Source organism: Coregonus clupeaformis, chromosome 28 (genome assembly GCF_020615455.1).
Source record: "Coregonus clupeaformis isolate EN_2021a chromosome 28, ASM2061545v1, whole genome shotgun sequence".
NCBI lineage: Eukaryota > Metazoa > Chordata > Actinopteri > Salmoniformes > Salmonidae > Coregonus > Coregonus clupeaformis.
In genome coordinates, this window is record NC_059219.1 from 11,252,024 (window position 1) to 11,269,608 (window position 17,585).

Sequence of the window (17,585 nt, forward strand, 5' to 3'; positions counted from 1 at the left end):
CCTGCCGCTAAAGAACATCCCCACAGCATGATGCTGCCACCACCATGCTTCACGGTAGGGATGGTGCCAGGTTTCCTCGTGATGTGACTCTTGGCATTCAGGCCAAAGAGTTCAATCTTGGTTTCATCAGACCAGATAATCTTGTTTCTCATGGTATGATAGTCCTTTAGGTGCCTTTGGCAAACACCAAGCGGGCTGTCATGTGCCTTTTACTGAGGAGTGGCTTCCATCTGGCCACTCTACCATACAGGCTTAATTGGTGGAGTGCTGCAGAGATGGTTGTCCTTCTGGAAGGTTCTCCCATCTCCACAGAGGAACTCTAGAGCTCTGTCAGAGTGACCATCGGGTTCTTGGTCACCTCCCTGATTGCAACCACAGTTTGGCCGGGCGGCCAGCTCTAGGAAGAGTCTTAGTGGTTCCAAACTTCTTCCATTTAAGAATATTGGAGGCCACTGTGTTCTTGGGGACCTTAATGCTGCAGAAATTTTTTGGTACCCTTCCCCAGATCTGTGCCTCAACACAATCCTGTCTCGGAGCTCTACGGACAATTCCCTCAACCTCATGGCTTGGTTTTTGCTCTGACATGCACTGTCAACTGTGGTACCTTATATAGACAGGTGTGTGGCTTTCCAAATCATGTCCAATCAATTTAATTTACCACAGGTGGACTCCAATCAAGTTGTAGAAACATCTCAAGGATGATCAATGGAAACAGGATGCACCTGAGCTCAATTTCGGGTCTCATAGCAAAGGGTCTGAATACTTATGTAAATAAGGTATTTCTGTTTTGTTTTTTAAATAAATTTGCAAACATTTCTAAAACCCTTTTTTCGCACTGTCATTATGTGGTATTGTGTGTAGATTGATGAGGAATATGTTTTATTTAATCAATTTTAGAATAATGCTGTAACGTAACAAAATGTGGAAAAAGTCAAGGGGTCTGAATACTTTCCGAATGCACTGTACTTGTGAAAATAGTACCAAAGCGATTTTAAAAAATAACTGTAAAAGCCCTGACCTCTAATACACATGGCATGTCATCATCATCACACACTGAATTAATGTAAGTTAGACGTCCACCAATCACACACTACGTGACTGACACTATTGGCCAATAGGGTAGTGATGACGGCTCATGAGCACAGAAAGGAGATGTCATGGGTGAGTGGGGAGGGGCATTGTACGAACGGAAAGTCAGGTCAAAGCAAAATCAACCCAGCTCTCTCAAAGGGAAGCTGAATGAAATGGTTGGCCTTTGAAAAGTCGTTGCTTTTCTTGAAGTTTAACCTTTGGACGTAGTTGCAGCAGTTAGCCTATATTTAGCGGCTTTGTTGACCATCTCTTTCTTTTCTTCATTTCCTTTGCTGCCGGATTTGCATTCAGGGTAGCTGAAATAGAGGTACGATAGAGTGCATGCACACTGTCCTGTATCTGTAACAAGCCAAAACCTTTCAATCATATAGGGCAGATGGTAAGTGTGGAGTGTGAGTGAATAAGTCAAACCCACTTAAAATTCAAGTCAAACCCACTTAAAATAGAAAATGGATGGAAGGTTGTTTATCGGCCATATAGACTGAAACAATACTGAAGGACAATTGATACAAGATATATGTGAGATTAATAGCACACAAATTAAAGCGTTTCAACAAACTCTCTTTGTCAGAGCAACTGATTTTCATTGTGCTGCACAGTACAGCTATGATTGAGCAGTGGTTCAAATGGGCAACATGGACGAGCCGGGAGACCTCAGTCACAATCTCGAGGCAAGTTAGGGCGATGTTCAAAGCTTAGCTGGTTATATAAACACACATGGTTGAAACACACTGTCCAATGGACCCCAGAGGACTTTTTCACCATGGGACCAAATGTTTAGCATGATATTATTAGACCCCAACTAAGTTTGATCTTCTGTGCTTGTGTCATCTTATAATTGTATCACAGTGGGATGTACTCGTTGATGTGAGAAGTGTGTCATTATACTGCAACTCATACTAACAGTTCTAGGGATTTTTTTGTATTTATGTGTGTCTCTCTGTGTGTAATACACTGCTCAAAAAAATAAAGGGAACACTTAAACAACACATCCTAGATCTGAATGAATGAAATAATCTTATTAAATACTTTTTTCTTTACATAGTTGAATGTGCTGACAACAAAATCACACAAAAATTATCAATGGAAATCAAATTTATCAACCCATGGAGGTCTGGATTTGGAGTCACCCTTAAAATTAAAGTGGAAAACCACACTACAGGCTGATCCAACTTTGATGTAATGTCCTTAAAACAAGTCAAAATGAGGCTCAGTAGTGTGTGTGGCCTCCACGTGCCTGTATGACCTCCCTACCACGCCTGGGCATGCTCCTGATGAGGTGGCGGATGGTCTCCTGAGGGATCTCCTCCCAGACCTGGACTAAAGCATCCGCCAACTCCTGGACAGTCTGTGGTGCAAGGTGGCGTTGGTGGATGGAGCGAGACATGATGTCCCAGATGTGCTCAATTGGATTCAGGCCTGGGGAACGGGCGGGCCAGTCCATAGCATCAATGCCTTCCTCTTGCAGGAACTGCTGACACACTCCAGCCACATGAGGTCTAGCATTGTCTTGCATTAGGAGGAACCCAGGGCCAACCGCACCAGCATATGGTCTCACAAGGGGTCTGAGGATCTCATCTCGGTACCTAATGGTAGTCAGGCTACCTCTGGCGAGCACATGGAGGGCTGTGCGGCCCCCCAAAGAAATGCCACCCCACACCATGACTGACCCACCGCCAAACCGGTCATGCTGGAGGATGTTGCAGGCAGCAGAACGTTCTCCACGGCGTCTCCAGACTCTGTCACGTTTGTCACATGTGCTCAGTGTGAACCTGCTTTCATCTGTGAAGAGCACAGGGAGCCAGTGGCGAATTTGCCAATCTTGGTGTTCTCTGGCAAATGCCAAACGTCCTGCACGGTGTTGGGCTGTAAGCACAACCCCCACCTGTGGACGTCGGGCCCTCATACCACCCTCATGGAGTCTGTTTCTGACCGTTTGAGCAGACACATGCACATTTGTGGCCTGCTGGAGGTCATTTTTCAGGGCTCTGGCAGTGCTCCTCCTGCTCCTCCTTGCACAAAGGCGGAGGTAGCGGTCCTGCTGCTGGGTTGTTGCCCTCCTACGGCCTCCTCCACGTCTCCTGATGTACTGGCCTGTCTCCTGGTAGCGCCTCCATGCTCTGGACACTACGCTGACAGACACAGCAAACCTTCTTGCCACAGCTCGCATTGATGTGCCATCCTGGATGAGCTGCACTACCTGAGCCACTTGTGTGGGTTGTAGACTCCGTCTCATGCTACCACTAGAGTGAAAGCACCGCCAGCATTCAAAAGTGACCAAAACATCAGCCAGGAAGCATAGGAACTGAGAAGTGGTCTGTGGTCACCACCTGCAGAACCACTTCTTTATTGGGGGTGTCTTGCTAATTGCCTATAATTTCCACCTGTTGTCTATTCCATTTGCACAACACCATGTGACATGTATTGTCAATCAGTGTTGCTTCCTAAGTGGACAGTTTGATTTCACAGAAGTGTGATTGACTTGGAGTTACATTGTGTTGTTTAAGTGTTCCTTTAATTTTTTTGAGCAGTGTATAATAGTTTTGATGCATACAGGTTTCCAAAAATAATGTAGTTCTATGTTTGGTGAAAAGGCAGCTGGTGCCAAATCATGCCTTGAGATTCCTAGTTGGGTAAGGTTTAGGTTGGCATCAGCCATGCTCCAGGGGTAGATGGGGTGTTGTGACAACGACCTACTTGGCAAGATCCTTTGGGATAGCATTGAGTTGGTGGGCCCTCAACAGACAGCTAGGAGGGAGGGAGGGAGGGAGGGAGAGGGAGAGAGAGGGGGAGACAGAGAGAGAGGGGGAGAGAGAGAGAGAGAGAGAGAGAGAGAGAGAGAGAGAGAGAGAGAGAGAGAGAGAGAGAGAGAGAGAGAGAGAGAGAGAGAGAGAGAGAGAGAGAGAGAGAGAGAGAGAGAGAAACTTGTTGAAGAGTCCCCTTAGCAAGCTGGTCCTGGAGCTCTGTTCACAAACACAAACAGACCCCACAGAGCCCCAGGACAACAACACAATTAGACCCAACCAAATCATGAAAAAACAGAATTACTTGACACATTGGAAAGAATTAACAAAAAAACAGAGAAAACCAGAATGCTATTTGGCCCTAAACAGAGAGTACACAGTGGCAGAATACCTGACCAGTGTGACTGACCCAAACTTAAGGAAAGCTTTGAATATGTACAGACTCAGTGAGCATAGCCTTGCTATTGAGAAAGGCCGCCGTAGGCAGACCTGGCTCTCAAGAGAATTCAGGCTACAGTGGGGGGAAAAAGTATTTAGTCAGCCACCAATTGTGCAAGTTCTCCCACTTAAAAAGATGAGAGAGGCCTGTCATTTTCATCATAGGTACACGTCAACTATGACAGACAAATAAATAAATAAAAATCCAGAAAATCACATTGTAGGATTTTTAATGAATTTATTTGCAAATTATGGTGGAAAATAAGCATTTGGTCACCTACAAACAAGCAAGATTTCTGGCTCTCACAGACCTGTAACTTCTTCTTTAAGAGGCTCCTCTGTCCTCCACTCGTTACCTGTATTAATGGCACCTGTTTGAACTTGTTATCAGTATAAAAGACACCTGTCCACAACCTCAAACAGTCACACTCCAAACTCCACTATGGCCAAGACCAAAGAGCTGTCAAAGGACACCAGAAACAAAATTGTAGACCTGCACCAGGCTGGGAAGACTGAATCTGCAATAGGTAAGCAGCTTGGTTTGAAGAAATCAACTGTGGGAGCAATTATTAGGAAATGGAAGACATACAAGACCACTGATAATCTCCCTCGATCTGGGGCTCCACGCAAGATCTCACCCCGTGGGGTCAAAATGATCACAAGAACGGTGAGCAAAAATCCCAGAACCACACGGGGGACCTAGTGAATGACCTGCAGAGAGCTGGGACCAAAGTAACAAAGCCTACCATCAGTAACACACTACGCCGCCAGGGACTCAAATCCTGCAGTGCCAGACGTGTCCCCCTGCTTAAGCCAGTACATGTCCAGGCCCGTCTGAAGTTTGCTAGAGTGCATTTGGATGATCCAGAAGAGGATTGGGAGAATGTCATATGGTCAGATGAAACCAAAATATAACTTTTTGGTAAAAACTCAACTTCGTCGTGTTTGGAGGACAAAGAATGCTGAGTTGCATCCAAAGAACACCATACCTACTGTGAAGCATGGGGGTGGAAACATCATGCTTTGGGGCTGTTTTTCTGCAAAGGGACCAGGACGACTGATCCGTGTAAAGGAAAGAATGAATGGGGCCATGTATCGTGAGATTTTGAGTGAAAACCTCCTTCCATCAGCAAGGGCATTGAAGATGAAACGTGGCTGGGTCTTTCAGCATGACAATGATCCCAAACACACCGCCCGGGCAACGAAGGAGTGGCTTCGTAAGAAGCATTTCAAGGTCCTGGAGTGGCCTAGCCAGTCTCCAGATCTCAACCTCATAGAAAATCTTTGGAGGGAGTTGAAAGTCCGTGTTGCCCAGCGACAGCCCCAAAACATCACTGCTCTAGAGGAGATCTGCATGGAGGAATGGGCCATAATACCAGCAACAATGTGTGAAAACCTTGTGAAGACTTACAGAAAACATTTGACCTGCGTCATTGCCAACAAAGGGTATATAACAAAGTATCGAGAAACTTTTGTTATTGACCAAATACTTATTTTCCACCATAATTTGCAAATAAATGCATTAAAAATCCTACAATGTGATTTTCTGGATTTTTTTTCTCAATTTGTCTGTCATAGTTGACGTGTACCTATGATGAAAATGACAGACCTCTCTCATCTTTTTAAGTGGGAGAACTTGCACAATTAGTGGCTGACTAAATACTTTTTTCCCCCACTGTATGTGCACACTGCCCACAAAATGAGGTGGAAACTGAGCTACACTTCCTAACCTCCTGCCAAATGTATGACCATATTAGAGACACATATTCCCCTCAGATTACACAGATCCACAAAGAATTAGAAAACAAACCCAATTTTGATAAACTCCCTTATCTACTGGGTGAAATACCATAGTGTGCCATCACAGCAGCAAGATTTGTGAACTGTTGCCACAAGAAAAGTGCAACCAGTGAAGAACAAACACCATTGTAAATACAACCCATATTTATGTTTATTTATTTTCCCATTTGTACTTTAACTATTTGCACGTTGTTACAACACTGTATATATATATATACATAATATGTCTTTATTATTTTGGAACTTCTGAGTGTATTGTTTACTGTTCATTTTTATTGTTTATTTCACTTTTGTTTACTATCTACTTCACTTGCTTTGGCGATGTTAACATACATTTCCCATGCCAATAATGCCAATAAATTGAATTGAAAAGAGAGAGAGAGAGAGAGAGAGAGAGAGAGAGAGAGAGAGAGAGAGGAGAGTGACACAGATGCTTTTTTGAGAGGGGTTGCTCTTTGCGAACAGCTGTAGAAGTGAGTAAACAACAGCATAGGGTTTCTGGTGGCTTGTTGCCAGCTACCCAACTTGGTGTGGTTGTCATTAACCACCACCCCAGCCCTCTGCTCTTCAGGCTAACGCATGCATAGAGAGTGCTACATGAATGCCACTTTACAATCCTGTATGTAATGGGAGCAGCGAGAGCCTCGATGGGAGGGGGAGAGTGAGCCGGCAACCTACAGCTGATATTCCCTTTAGCAAGGAACTTAACCCCCTAAACTGCTCATTGGGAACTGCACTGCAGCTGTCCTCTGCTCCAGCCTCTCCAACCTGGTGTGCGTTTCTGTGTGTCTGTGTGTGTGTGTGTGTGTATATCGGGGGTGGGGTTGGATAAAAGCAGAAGACAGATGTCCATCTCGTGTGGACTAATAAACTATATATTATCTTATGTTAGGCCTACAGAGTGTTGTTTCCAGATGACCCATAAGTATCCATATGTTTTCCCTGCTTGTCATAACCCTGGCTTATAGTGTACACAGCCTGTCTGGTTGTCACGTTTGTCCTGCCCAGTTAGGGTGTGTGTTACATCACCTCAATGCCATCCACAACCTAGCTAATCCCTAAGAGTACCACTGGATCTTCTGTGCCACATGAAGTCAACTCACATAGGGTTGGTCCCACATTTTTTTCCAGCTAATCAGAAACTGTAAATAAAAACATGTCAGCCATGGCAACAGGTGTGTGTGTGTGTGTGTGTGAGAGAGAGAGAGAGAGAGAGAGAGAGAGAGAGAGAGAGAGAGAGAGAGAGAGAGAGAGAGAGAGAGAGAGAGAGAGAGAGAGAGAGAGAGAGAGAGAGAGAGAGAGAGAGAGAGAAAGAGAGAGAGAGAGAGAGAGAGAGAGAGAGAGAGAGAGAGAGAGAGAGAGAGAGAGAGAGAGAGAGAGAGAGAGAGACAGATTGATGCACTGGGTTATTTTGGTCAGCCTATCTGTTCATTTCCATCACTCTCTTTTATATACATACAGTGAGGGAAAAAAGTATTTGATCCCCTGCTGATTTTGTACGTTTGCCCACTGACAAAGACATGATCAGTCTATAATTTTAATGGTAGATTTATTTGACCAGTGAGAGACAGAATAACAACAAAAAAATCCAGAAAAGCGCATGTCAATAATGTTATAAATTGATTTGCATTTTAATGAGGGAAATAAGTATTTGACCCCTCTGCAAAACATGACTTAGTACTTGGTGGCAAAACCCTTGTTAGCAATCACAGAGGTCAGACGTTTCTTGTAGTTGGCCACCAGGTTTGCACACATCTCAGGAGGGATTTTGTCCCACTCCTCTTTGCAGATCTTCTCCAAGTCATTAAGGTTTCAAGGCTGACACTTGGCAACTCGAACCTTCAGCTCCCTCCACAGATTTTCTATGGGATTAAGGTCTGGAGACTGGCTAGGCCACTCCAGGACCTTAATGTGCTTCTTCTTGAGCCACTCCTTTGTTGCCTTGGCCATGTGTTTTGGGTCATTGTCGTGCTGGAATACCCATCCACGACCCATTTTCAATGCCCTGGCTGAGGGAAGGAGGTTCTCACCCAAGATTTGACGGTACATGGCCCAGTCCATCGTCCCTTTGATGTGGTGAAGTTGTCCTGTCCCCTTAGCAGAAAAACACCCCCAGAGCATAATGTTTCCACCTTCATGTTTGACAGTGGGGATGGTGTTCTTGGGGTCATAGGCAGCATTCCTCCTCCTCCAAACATGGCGAGTTGAGTTCATGCCAAAGAGCTCCATTTTGGTCTCATCTGACCACAACACTTTCACCCAGTTCTCCTCTGAATCATTCAGATGTTCATTGGCAAACTTCAGACGGGCCTATATATGTGCTTTCTTGAGCAGGGGGACCTTGCAGGCGCTGCAGGATTTCAGTCCTTCACGGCATAGTGTGTTACCAATAGTTTTCTTGGTGACTATGGTCCCAGCTGCCTTGAGATCATTGACAAGATCCTCCTGTGTAGTTCTGGGCTGATTCCTCACCGTTCTCATGATCTTTGCAACTCCACGAGGTGAGATCTTGCATGGAGCACCAGGCCAAGGGAGATTGACAGTTCTTTCGTGTTTCTTCCATTTGCGAATAATCGCACCAACTGTTGTCACCTTCTCACCAAGCTGCTTGGCAATGGTCTTGTAGTCCATTCCAGCCTTGTGTAGGTCTACAATCTTGTCCCTGACATCCTTGGAGAGCTCTTTGGTCTTGGCCATGGTGGAGAGTTTGAAATCTGATTGATTGATTGCTTCTGTGGACAGGTGTCTTTTATACAGGTAACAAACTGAGATTAGGAGCACTCCCCTTTAAGAGTGTGCTCCTAATCTCAGCTCGTTACCTGTATAAAAGACACCTGGGAGCCAGAAATCTTTCTGATTGAGAGGGGGTCAAATACTTATTTCCCTAATTAAAATGCAAATCAATTTATAACATTTTTGACATGAGTTTTTTTTCTGGATCTTTTTGTTGTTATTCTGTCTCTCACTGTTCAAATAAACCTACCATTAAAATTATAGACTGATCATGTCTTTGTCAGTGGGCAAACGTACAAAATCAGCAGGGGATCAAATACTTTTTTCCCTCACTGTATCTGCTGATCAACCTTTTCCCTAGTTCTTCTTGAGATCTTTATTTTCAAACACTATATATACAAAAGTATGTGGACAACCCTTCAAATTAGTGGATTCGGCTATTTCATCCACACCCATTGCTGACAGGTGTATAAAATCGAGCACACCGCCATGCAATCTCCATAGACAAACATTGGCAGTAGAATGGCCTTACTGAAGAGTTCAGTGGCTGCAATGTGGCACCGTCATAGGATGCCATCTTTCCAATAAGCCAGTTCGTCAAATGTCTGCCCTGCTAGAGCTGCCCTGGTGAACTGTAAGTGCTGTTATTGTGAAGCGGAAACGTCTAGGAGCAACAACAGCTCAGCCGCGAAGTGGTAGGTCACACAAGCTCACAGAACAGGACCGCTGAGTGCTGAAGCGCGTAGCGCGTAAAAATAATCTGTCCTTGGTTGCAACACTCACTTCCAAGTTCCAAACTGCCTCTGGAAGCAAGAACTGTTCATCGGGAGTTTCATGATATGGGTTTCCATTGCCGAGCAGCTTCACACAAGCCTAAGATCACCATGCACAATGCCAAGCGTTGGCTGGAGTGGTGTAAAGCTTGCCTCCATCGGACTCTGGAGCAGTGGAAACACGTTCTCTGGAGTATGCATCACGCTTTACCATCTGGCAGTCCGACTGACGAATCTGGGTTTGGCGGATGCCAGGTGAACGCTACCTGCCCCAATGTATAGTGCCAACTGTAAAGGAGGAAGGAAGAATAATGGTCTGGGGTTGTTTTTCATGGTTCGGGCTTGGCCCCTTAATTCCAGTGAAGGGAAATATTAACGCTACAGCATACAATGACATTCTAGACCAGGGTTCTTCAATTCCAGTCCTGGAGGGCCGAAACACTTCTGTTTTTTATTTCTACCTGGTAGTTAATTGCACTCACCTGGTGTCCCAGGTCTGAATTAGCCCCTGATTAGAAGGAGAGGATGAAAAACAGAAGTGTTTTGGCCCTCCAGGACTGGAATTGAAGAACCCTGTTCTAGACGATTCTGTGCTTCCAACTTTGTGGCAACGTTTGCGGATGGCCCTTTCCTGTTTCAGCATGACAATGCCCCCCGTGCACAAAGCGAGGTCCATACAGAAATGGTTTGTCGAAATCGGTGTGGAAGAACTTGACTGGCTTGCACAAAGCCCTGACCTCAACCCCATCGAATACCTTTGGGATGAATTGTAATGCCGACTGCAAGCCAGGCCTAATCGCCCAACATCAGTGCCCGACCTCACTAATGCTCTTGTGGCTGAATGGTTGCAAGTCCCAGCAGCAATGTTCCAACATCTAGTGGAAAGCCTTCCCAGAAGAGTGGAGGGTGTTATAGCAGCAAAGGGGGGATCAACTCCATATTGCATTGCCCATGATTTTGGAATGAGATGTTTGACGAGTAGGTGTCCACATACTTTTGCTAATGTAGTGTACTTACACTTCCCTAGGATATTCTGGGTTATTTGAATAAGCCTAATTTATATCCTCTTGCTCTTTGATATTTACAGAAAAACAATATTGTTCCTCAACTGTGTAAACAACTTCATGGCAATAAAAAGTGTTCTATCATTTGAATGTTTTTCTATGTAGCCAATAGTATAAAGGCGTGTTTGTTTTCTATGTGAACAACATCTGAGCAGTTGTTTATGACATTTAATTGGTACCTAAGTCTGTAATTTGGTCATGAGTTACAATTCGTGGTCAGTGAACAACAACAATAACATCTCTTCAACATTTCATTCTGCTGATGAACTGTGGTTCACCTAACCTAACCTAAAAGGTCATTCACAGCAGGTAGGTTTGTTTCATCAGATTCCCTGCTGTCAGCTGGATAATTATATAATTTCCCATGAGTTACTGTTAGTATGGATGAATAAGTGACTTAATTACTAAAGAGTTGCTCTACACTTCCCATTGTTCCAATGACAGTGTCAATATGCAGCCCCTCCGCTGAGAGGTTATTTATGAAGGGCCATTGGTCAAATGCAGTGGCATTATGGTTAGATTGTCCACCCTGATATTGGAAGGGTGTGGGTTTGATCCCATATGGAGTCAAAGATGCCAAATATGGGACCGGATGCTTCCCTGCTTGGCACTCAGCATTAAGGAGATGGATTTGGGGTAAGGCCCTGCAACAGACTAGTGTCCTGTCCGAGAGATGTACTTGTACATCAAGCTGCCTCATGCTACAGAAACAGGAGATAGGCTCCTGCCATTCTGTCTTGGACAAGGCTTACTTACTGGTCAAATGCATTGATGACCTTGCTGGAAGAGAATAGAACCAGAACACATTCCAATCTGTTCATTTACCTAAGGTCAAATCTAGAATCTTTGGAGATGTATATTTTTCAGTCCTTGAAAAGAAGCAAATACAAGAAAGGCAAAGAGAGAGGCAAACAAACAATTCAGAATGTAATATTTATTTTTTCTTTGCATAGAAAACCAACCCATGGGGTCTCCTCATATAAAATACTTCTCGCATTTTCACATACCCAAATTCAAAACATAATGTAGATCTCCCATTTAGTCATTCCCATTCGACAAGCTTGGTCTTTACCATGAAATGTCTCTCTCTTCTACCATAAACCATTGAGTTCATAAACCATTGAGTTAACATTATTGTAAAATTACCTAGTATGATCTGGGACTACTATGAATACAAAAATATGTAATTTTTCATTATCTAATTACAGAGCCATTTATATTTATATAAAGTGCAATAGAATATACAAATTGAAACACTTCCTATCCCTTCATTACTTTTGCATGGTCACTGCATCGTCTCTGTCTGACCTAAAATGATAGCTGTGCACACACAATGTATGGATGTGAATTCTAACATTGTTTCATTCCTCTGAGAGAATATGGCAACTGTCAAAATGCTCAAACACATTGAAGTACATACCTACCATGGAATGACTAGAGGGTTACAGACAGACATAGAACGATCCGTTTCTGAAGACTGCAATTGCGATAGTGAACGTGGACACCAACATCTACAAGCCATACTCATTCAGCCTGAATATTTTCACTTCAACTTGACTCTCAAGTCCACATCTCAGTTCTGTTCCTTGAAAGAGTCTTCAGGGCTAGGGTCCCCCACTCTCTCTGCTTCACAGCTGTGCTGCTCTTTAACCAGTCACCAGTCCGTTCCTTGATCTCACTAGTGCTTAGACTACAACAGGGGTTAACTGCAACTCTTACTCGTGGTTCAGCAGACCTGAAGAACATGGCCCTTGCTGTCTGAGATCCTCGTCGACCTGAAAGAAAGTTGGAAAGAAAGAGAGAAACAGTTGGAAAGAAAATTAGACCACATTTGCAACGGTGCCAATTCAGTGCTATCTGCTTAACTTTTCACTAGTAACTGACTATATCTGTTAAATGTCAATATTCTATTCTCCATCTCCTTACCTCAGAGTAGGCAGGGGGAGGAGGGTACCAAAGCTCGGGGGCGCGCATGAACAGTCCTTCATCATCTGCGTCGTAGTCGACCAGCAGCGGTGTGAGGGGGGAGTCGATACGGCAGTCGCGGGAGATGTTGCTGTAGCTGGGTGGTTGTGACGGGAGGCGCAGGGATGCAAAACTACTGGAGGGGGTGTTAAGGGACTCTGCCTGGCTGCTCATGCTGTTGGTGCGGCTGCCAAAGTCATTGAAGGGGATGGTCCCGATGACCAGGGGCAACTCTAGGACCACCTTGTCACTGCCGGGAATGTGGACATAGATCTGATAGATAGATAGATAGATAGATGTCATTCCTAGGTCACAAGTCCTTTCAATCACTTTCAATGTGAGGTTTATGGTATTAGCCTATACAGTGGGGAGAACAAGTATTTGATACACTGCCGATTTTGCAGGTTTTCCTACTTAGAAAGCATATAGAGGTCTGTAAGTTTTATCATAGGTACACTTCAACTGTGAGAGACGGAATCTAAAACAAAAATCCAGAAAATCACATTGTATGATTTTTAAGTAATTAATTTGCATTTTATTGCATGACATAAGTATTTGATCACCTACCAACCAGAAAGAATTCCGGCTCTCACAGACCTGTTAGTTTTTCTTTAAGAAGCCCTCCTGTTCTCAACTCATTACCTGTATTAACTGCACCTGTTTGAACTCGTTACCTGTATAAAAGACACCTGTCCACACACTCAATCAAACAGACTCCAACCTCTCCACAATGGCCAAGACCAGAGAGCTGTGTAAGGACATCAGGGATAAAATTGTAGACCTGCACTAGGCTGGGATGGGCTACAGGACAATAGGCAAGCAGCTTGGTGAGAAAGCAACAACTGTTGGCGCAATTATTAGAAAATGGAAGAAATTAAAGATGACGGTCAATCACCCTCGGTCTGGGGCTCCATGCAAGATCTCACCTCGTGGGGCATCAATGATCATGAGGAAGGTGAGGGATCAGCCCAGAACTACACAGCAGGACCTGGTCAATGACCTGAAGAGAGCTGGGACCACAGTCTCAAAGAAAACCATTAGTAACACACTACGCCGTCATGGATTAAAATCCTGCAGCGCACGCAAGGTCCCCCTGCTCAAGCCAGCGCATTTCCAGGCCTGTCTGAAGTTTGCCAATGACCATCTGGATGATCCAGAGGAGGAATGGGAGAAGGTCATGTGGTCTGATGAGACAAAAATATAGCTTTTTGGTCTAAACTCCACTCGCCGTGTTTGGAGGAAGAAGAAGGATGAGTACAACTCCAAGAACACCATCCCAACCGTGAAGCATGGAGGTGGAAACATCATTCTTTGGGGATGATTTTCTGCAAAGGGGACAGGACGACTGCACCGTATTGAGGGGAGGATGGATGGGGCCATGTATCGCGAAATCTTGGCCAACAACCTCCTTCCCTCAGTAAGAGCATTGAAGTTGGGTCATGGCTGGGTCTTCCAGCATGACAATGACCCAAAACACACAGCCAGGGAAACTAAGGAGTGGCTCCGTAAGAAGCATCTCAAGGTCCTGGAGTGGCCTAGCCAGTCTCCAGACCTGAACCCAATAGAAAATCTTTGGAGGGAGCTGAAAGTCCGTATTGCCCAGCGACAGCCCCGAAACCTGAAGGATCTGGAGAAGGTCTGTATGGAGGAGTGGGCCAAAATCCCTGCTGCAGTGTGTGCAAACCTGGTCAAGACCTACAGGAAACGTATGATCTCTGTAATTGCAAACAGAGGTTTCTGTACCAAATATTAAGGTCTGCTTTTCTGATGTATCAAATACTTATGTCATGCAATAAAATGCAAATTAATTACTTAAAAATCATACAATGTGATTTTCTGGATTTTTGTTTTAGATTCCGTCTCTCACAGTTGAAGTGTACCTATGATAAAAAATTACAGACCTCTACATGCTTTGTAAGTGGGAAAACCTGCAAAATCGGCAGTGTATCAAATACTTGTTCTCCCCACTGTATCAAGCAACAAGTTGTCTCAAGTTTATGACTCACCCTGAGGACATAGTCCACATGAATGATGTCGCACCCCAGGAGTGAGGGCTTGAGCCTGGGCACTCGGATGGTCTTTCCCTGCCACATGTCACACATGCCCGAGATGATATGGTTGCCCCTCACGACTGAGAGCTTCTCCCCCAGGACCTTGGTCCTGCCATTGGCCTGGTAGGTGTGCTTGACCATGATGGCTGCCTTGGGCACCACGATGCGTGAGCAGGTGTTTTCAAACTTGGCATTGATGCAGATGTACTCGCCCTCGCAGAAGCCCTTGCGGTCGATCTTGGCGCTAATGGACACATGTCCATCTGGGATGAACATGCAGGTGAGCTTCTTCTCCGTCGTACCTGCAGCTGGAGCCTGGATGAGAAACAAAGAGAAACATTAACATGAGTTAAGCATAAATCACCACGCATGTTGATTGCAAGTCAACCATCAAGCCTAACACCATCCACCCAGGCCTTAAAATCTCTCATGTATAGCTAGTTATGGCAAAGTTATACAATTGTCATTAACATTATTAAGCCAAGCATAATCATTACATGGCTCATTCAAGAGAACAAGGTGTATAATACAATCACTGTCAAGTAGCAAGGTGTATAATGTAATCACTATCAAGTGGCATATATTCCTTGTGGTGATAATTATGATGATGTGAATGAGCTGTTATGTACCAGGAGGTCAGGGGTGTTGACGTCCAAGGGCTCCTCCACCTCAAAGGGTTTCTCGCACTGCAAGGCAGGCTGGGAAGGCCTCTCCATCACGGCCCTGACATAATACCGGACACAGCCAAACTTCCCTTTGTAGGAAGACACCAGTTGCCTGTGACAAAAGCAGGTGGAATTTTAATTGTGGGATGCTGTCATTATTACATAATGCTTTGCCTTTATAGATAACAAAGGACAACAAGGTTTTTACAGTCCTTGATGCTTACCCAGCATGTGGCAGCTCGAAGCCAAACATGTACTCATATATGTTCCCTGGTCTGAGAGTGACAGAGCCATTGGAGTCTGACGATGAGAGAAAGACATTATGGTCCATTCATTAAACTATGAACTTAGACAATCTCGCTTAGGTAAATATATTTTGGTCTATTTGTGCAATCCACTGCAGACTACAGGACACCCTTGGTCCACTTCTAGTGCTTATGGGCCAATAGAAATCCCCTCTGGCGCATTTGATCATTCATAAACATAGACGTATGAAAATAAAGCATATAGCTAGTCTATAAAGCACAATGTATCATGCTCCATCTTTGCGCAGTGTACTGTACTCGCAGACTGCAGTAGCCAACTAGTGGCAGTGCGTAAACCCTGAATGACCCCGGGTGTAGCCTGCCGACTGCAGAGAATAGCTATATTCACATTCGCGACATAAGTAAATGCCTTTTCTTTATATTTTAGTTTGTAATATTACCTCTAGGCTGGTGTTCCAGATAAACGGTATCTTCGTATTTCAGATATTCAATGTATTCACGGCATCTGTGCTTTCCTTTCGCGTACTCTACTTTTGCGCATCCAATTCCAAACACTCTCATAGCCGACACCTTGGTCACCTCCGACACCTCAACCACAATATTCCCGGCTACCTTGTCGCCACTGGAGTAGAAAGCCTTAGTAGGATCATGGAAAACGACCTCAAAGGTCTTCAATTTCTTTGTAATGATGACCATTTTAATATTCGTTCAGTGTCCCAGTGGGTAAGAAAATATAAGTGGAAAATAGCCGACCGCTATATTAGCTAGATAAGCTAATTTAATTCCACTGATGAACAAATGTCCAACAGTCTGATTGCAATACAATCACTATACTGTCACAATGTTAGCTACTTATTGTCATCAACCGTACAATTCGGAGCGGACTGTAAACAGCAAGTCTCCGCATAGGTTTTATATGGATGGCGAGTACACTTCCCAACCCAGTCTCGCCGGCCGCAAACTCACTATCCCATTACGGGACTGTGCATGCAGTCGGTGAATGCACCGTTTGAACTGCTGCATGTACAGCTCTCTCATTGGTAAACATCTCGTTTGTGCCCCTCCTTGCCAATCAGCACACAGAAAGACCGCGTGGACACCTCATGGTAAAGTAACGAAGAGGAGTAGATCTATCTCATGTTTAGGCGTGGTTCAGGGGTTAGATCCATCTAGAACTTGTCCCCCTAAATGAGTCAACCAATCATTATACCCAACATACATGTGTTAACAGAAAATGTTCTCTCAATGTCTAATAATAAAATGTTGATTGAACGCAAGCATGAACAAGTTTGTTACTACCAACAAACACCTTACATTTGGGTAGGTAGCCTAAATGTATCGCTGATGGTAGGCTATGCTTGCTGACTGTCAACAACACTTAAAAAAGGGTAGGTAGCCTATAGGGTAGAGAATCAGGTTCAAATCCCAAATCTGGCGGGAAGATCTGGTGAGATTATTCTGTAAATGTATCTAGACACTCCATTTAGTATGGTATGTTACATTTCGTATGGTATGTATTCATTTCTGGATGTCCATCATCCATTTCGTATGATATGTTACGAATTACAGTTTGTATGATATGCTACAAATTGCAATTTGTACAATATGTTACATATTTGCAAAACATGTTAGGAATTCAAATGTGTTGTGGCTAACGTTAGCTAGCTCAGGGGTTAGGGTTAGGAGTTAAGGTTAGGAGTTAGGTTAAAATGGTAGGGTTAGGGTTAGCTAAAAGGGTTCGGGGTTAGCTAACATGCTAAGCAGTTGCAAAGTAGCTAAAAAGTAGTAAGTAGTTGCAAATTAGCTGAAATTGTCCGTGATGAGATTCGAACAAATAACCTTTAGGTTGCTATCAATCAATCAATCAATTTTATTTTATATAGCCCTTCTTACATCAGCTAATATCTCGAAGTGCTGTACAGAAACCCAGCCTAAAACCCCAAACAGCTAGTAATGCAGGTGTAGAAGCACGGTGGCTAGGAAAAACTCCCTAG

General features: G+C 44.2%; 1 protein-coding gene across 1 annotated transcript; it reads right to left on the reverse strand.

Moving 5' to 3' along the window:
- Positions 1–11,563: 11,563 nt before the first annotated feature.
- On the reverse strand, positions 11,564–16,615 carry LOC121570678 (thioredoxin-interacting protein-like). Its single transcript, XM_041882155.2, has 6 exons — positions 16,032–16,615; positions 15,550–15,625; positions 15,290–15,437; positions 14,616–14,975; positions 12,571–12,882; positions 11,564–12,419 (listed from the first exon to the last, which is right to left on the reverse strand). The coding sequence occupies exons 1-6, from the start codon at positions 16,285–16,287 to the stop codon at positions 12,360–12,362; spliced, it is 1,212 nt and encodes a 403-aa protein (XP_041738089.1). The 5' UTR covers positions 16,288–16,615; the 3' UTR covers positions 11,564–12,359.
- Positions 16,616–17,585: the final 970 nt, after the last annotated feature.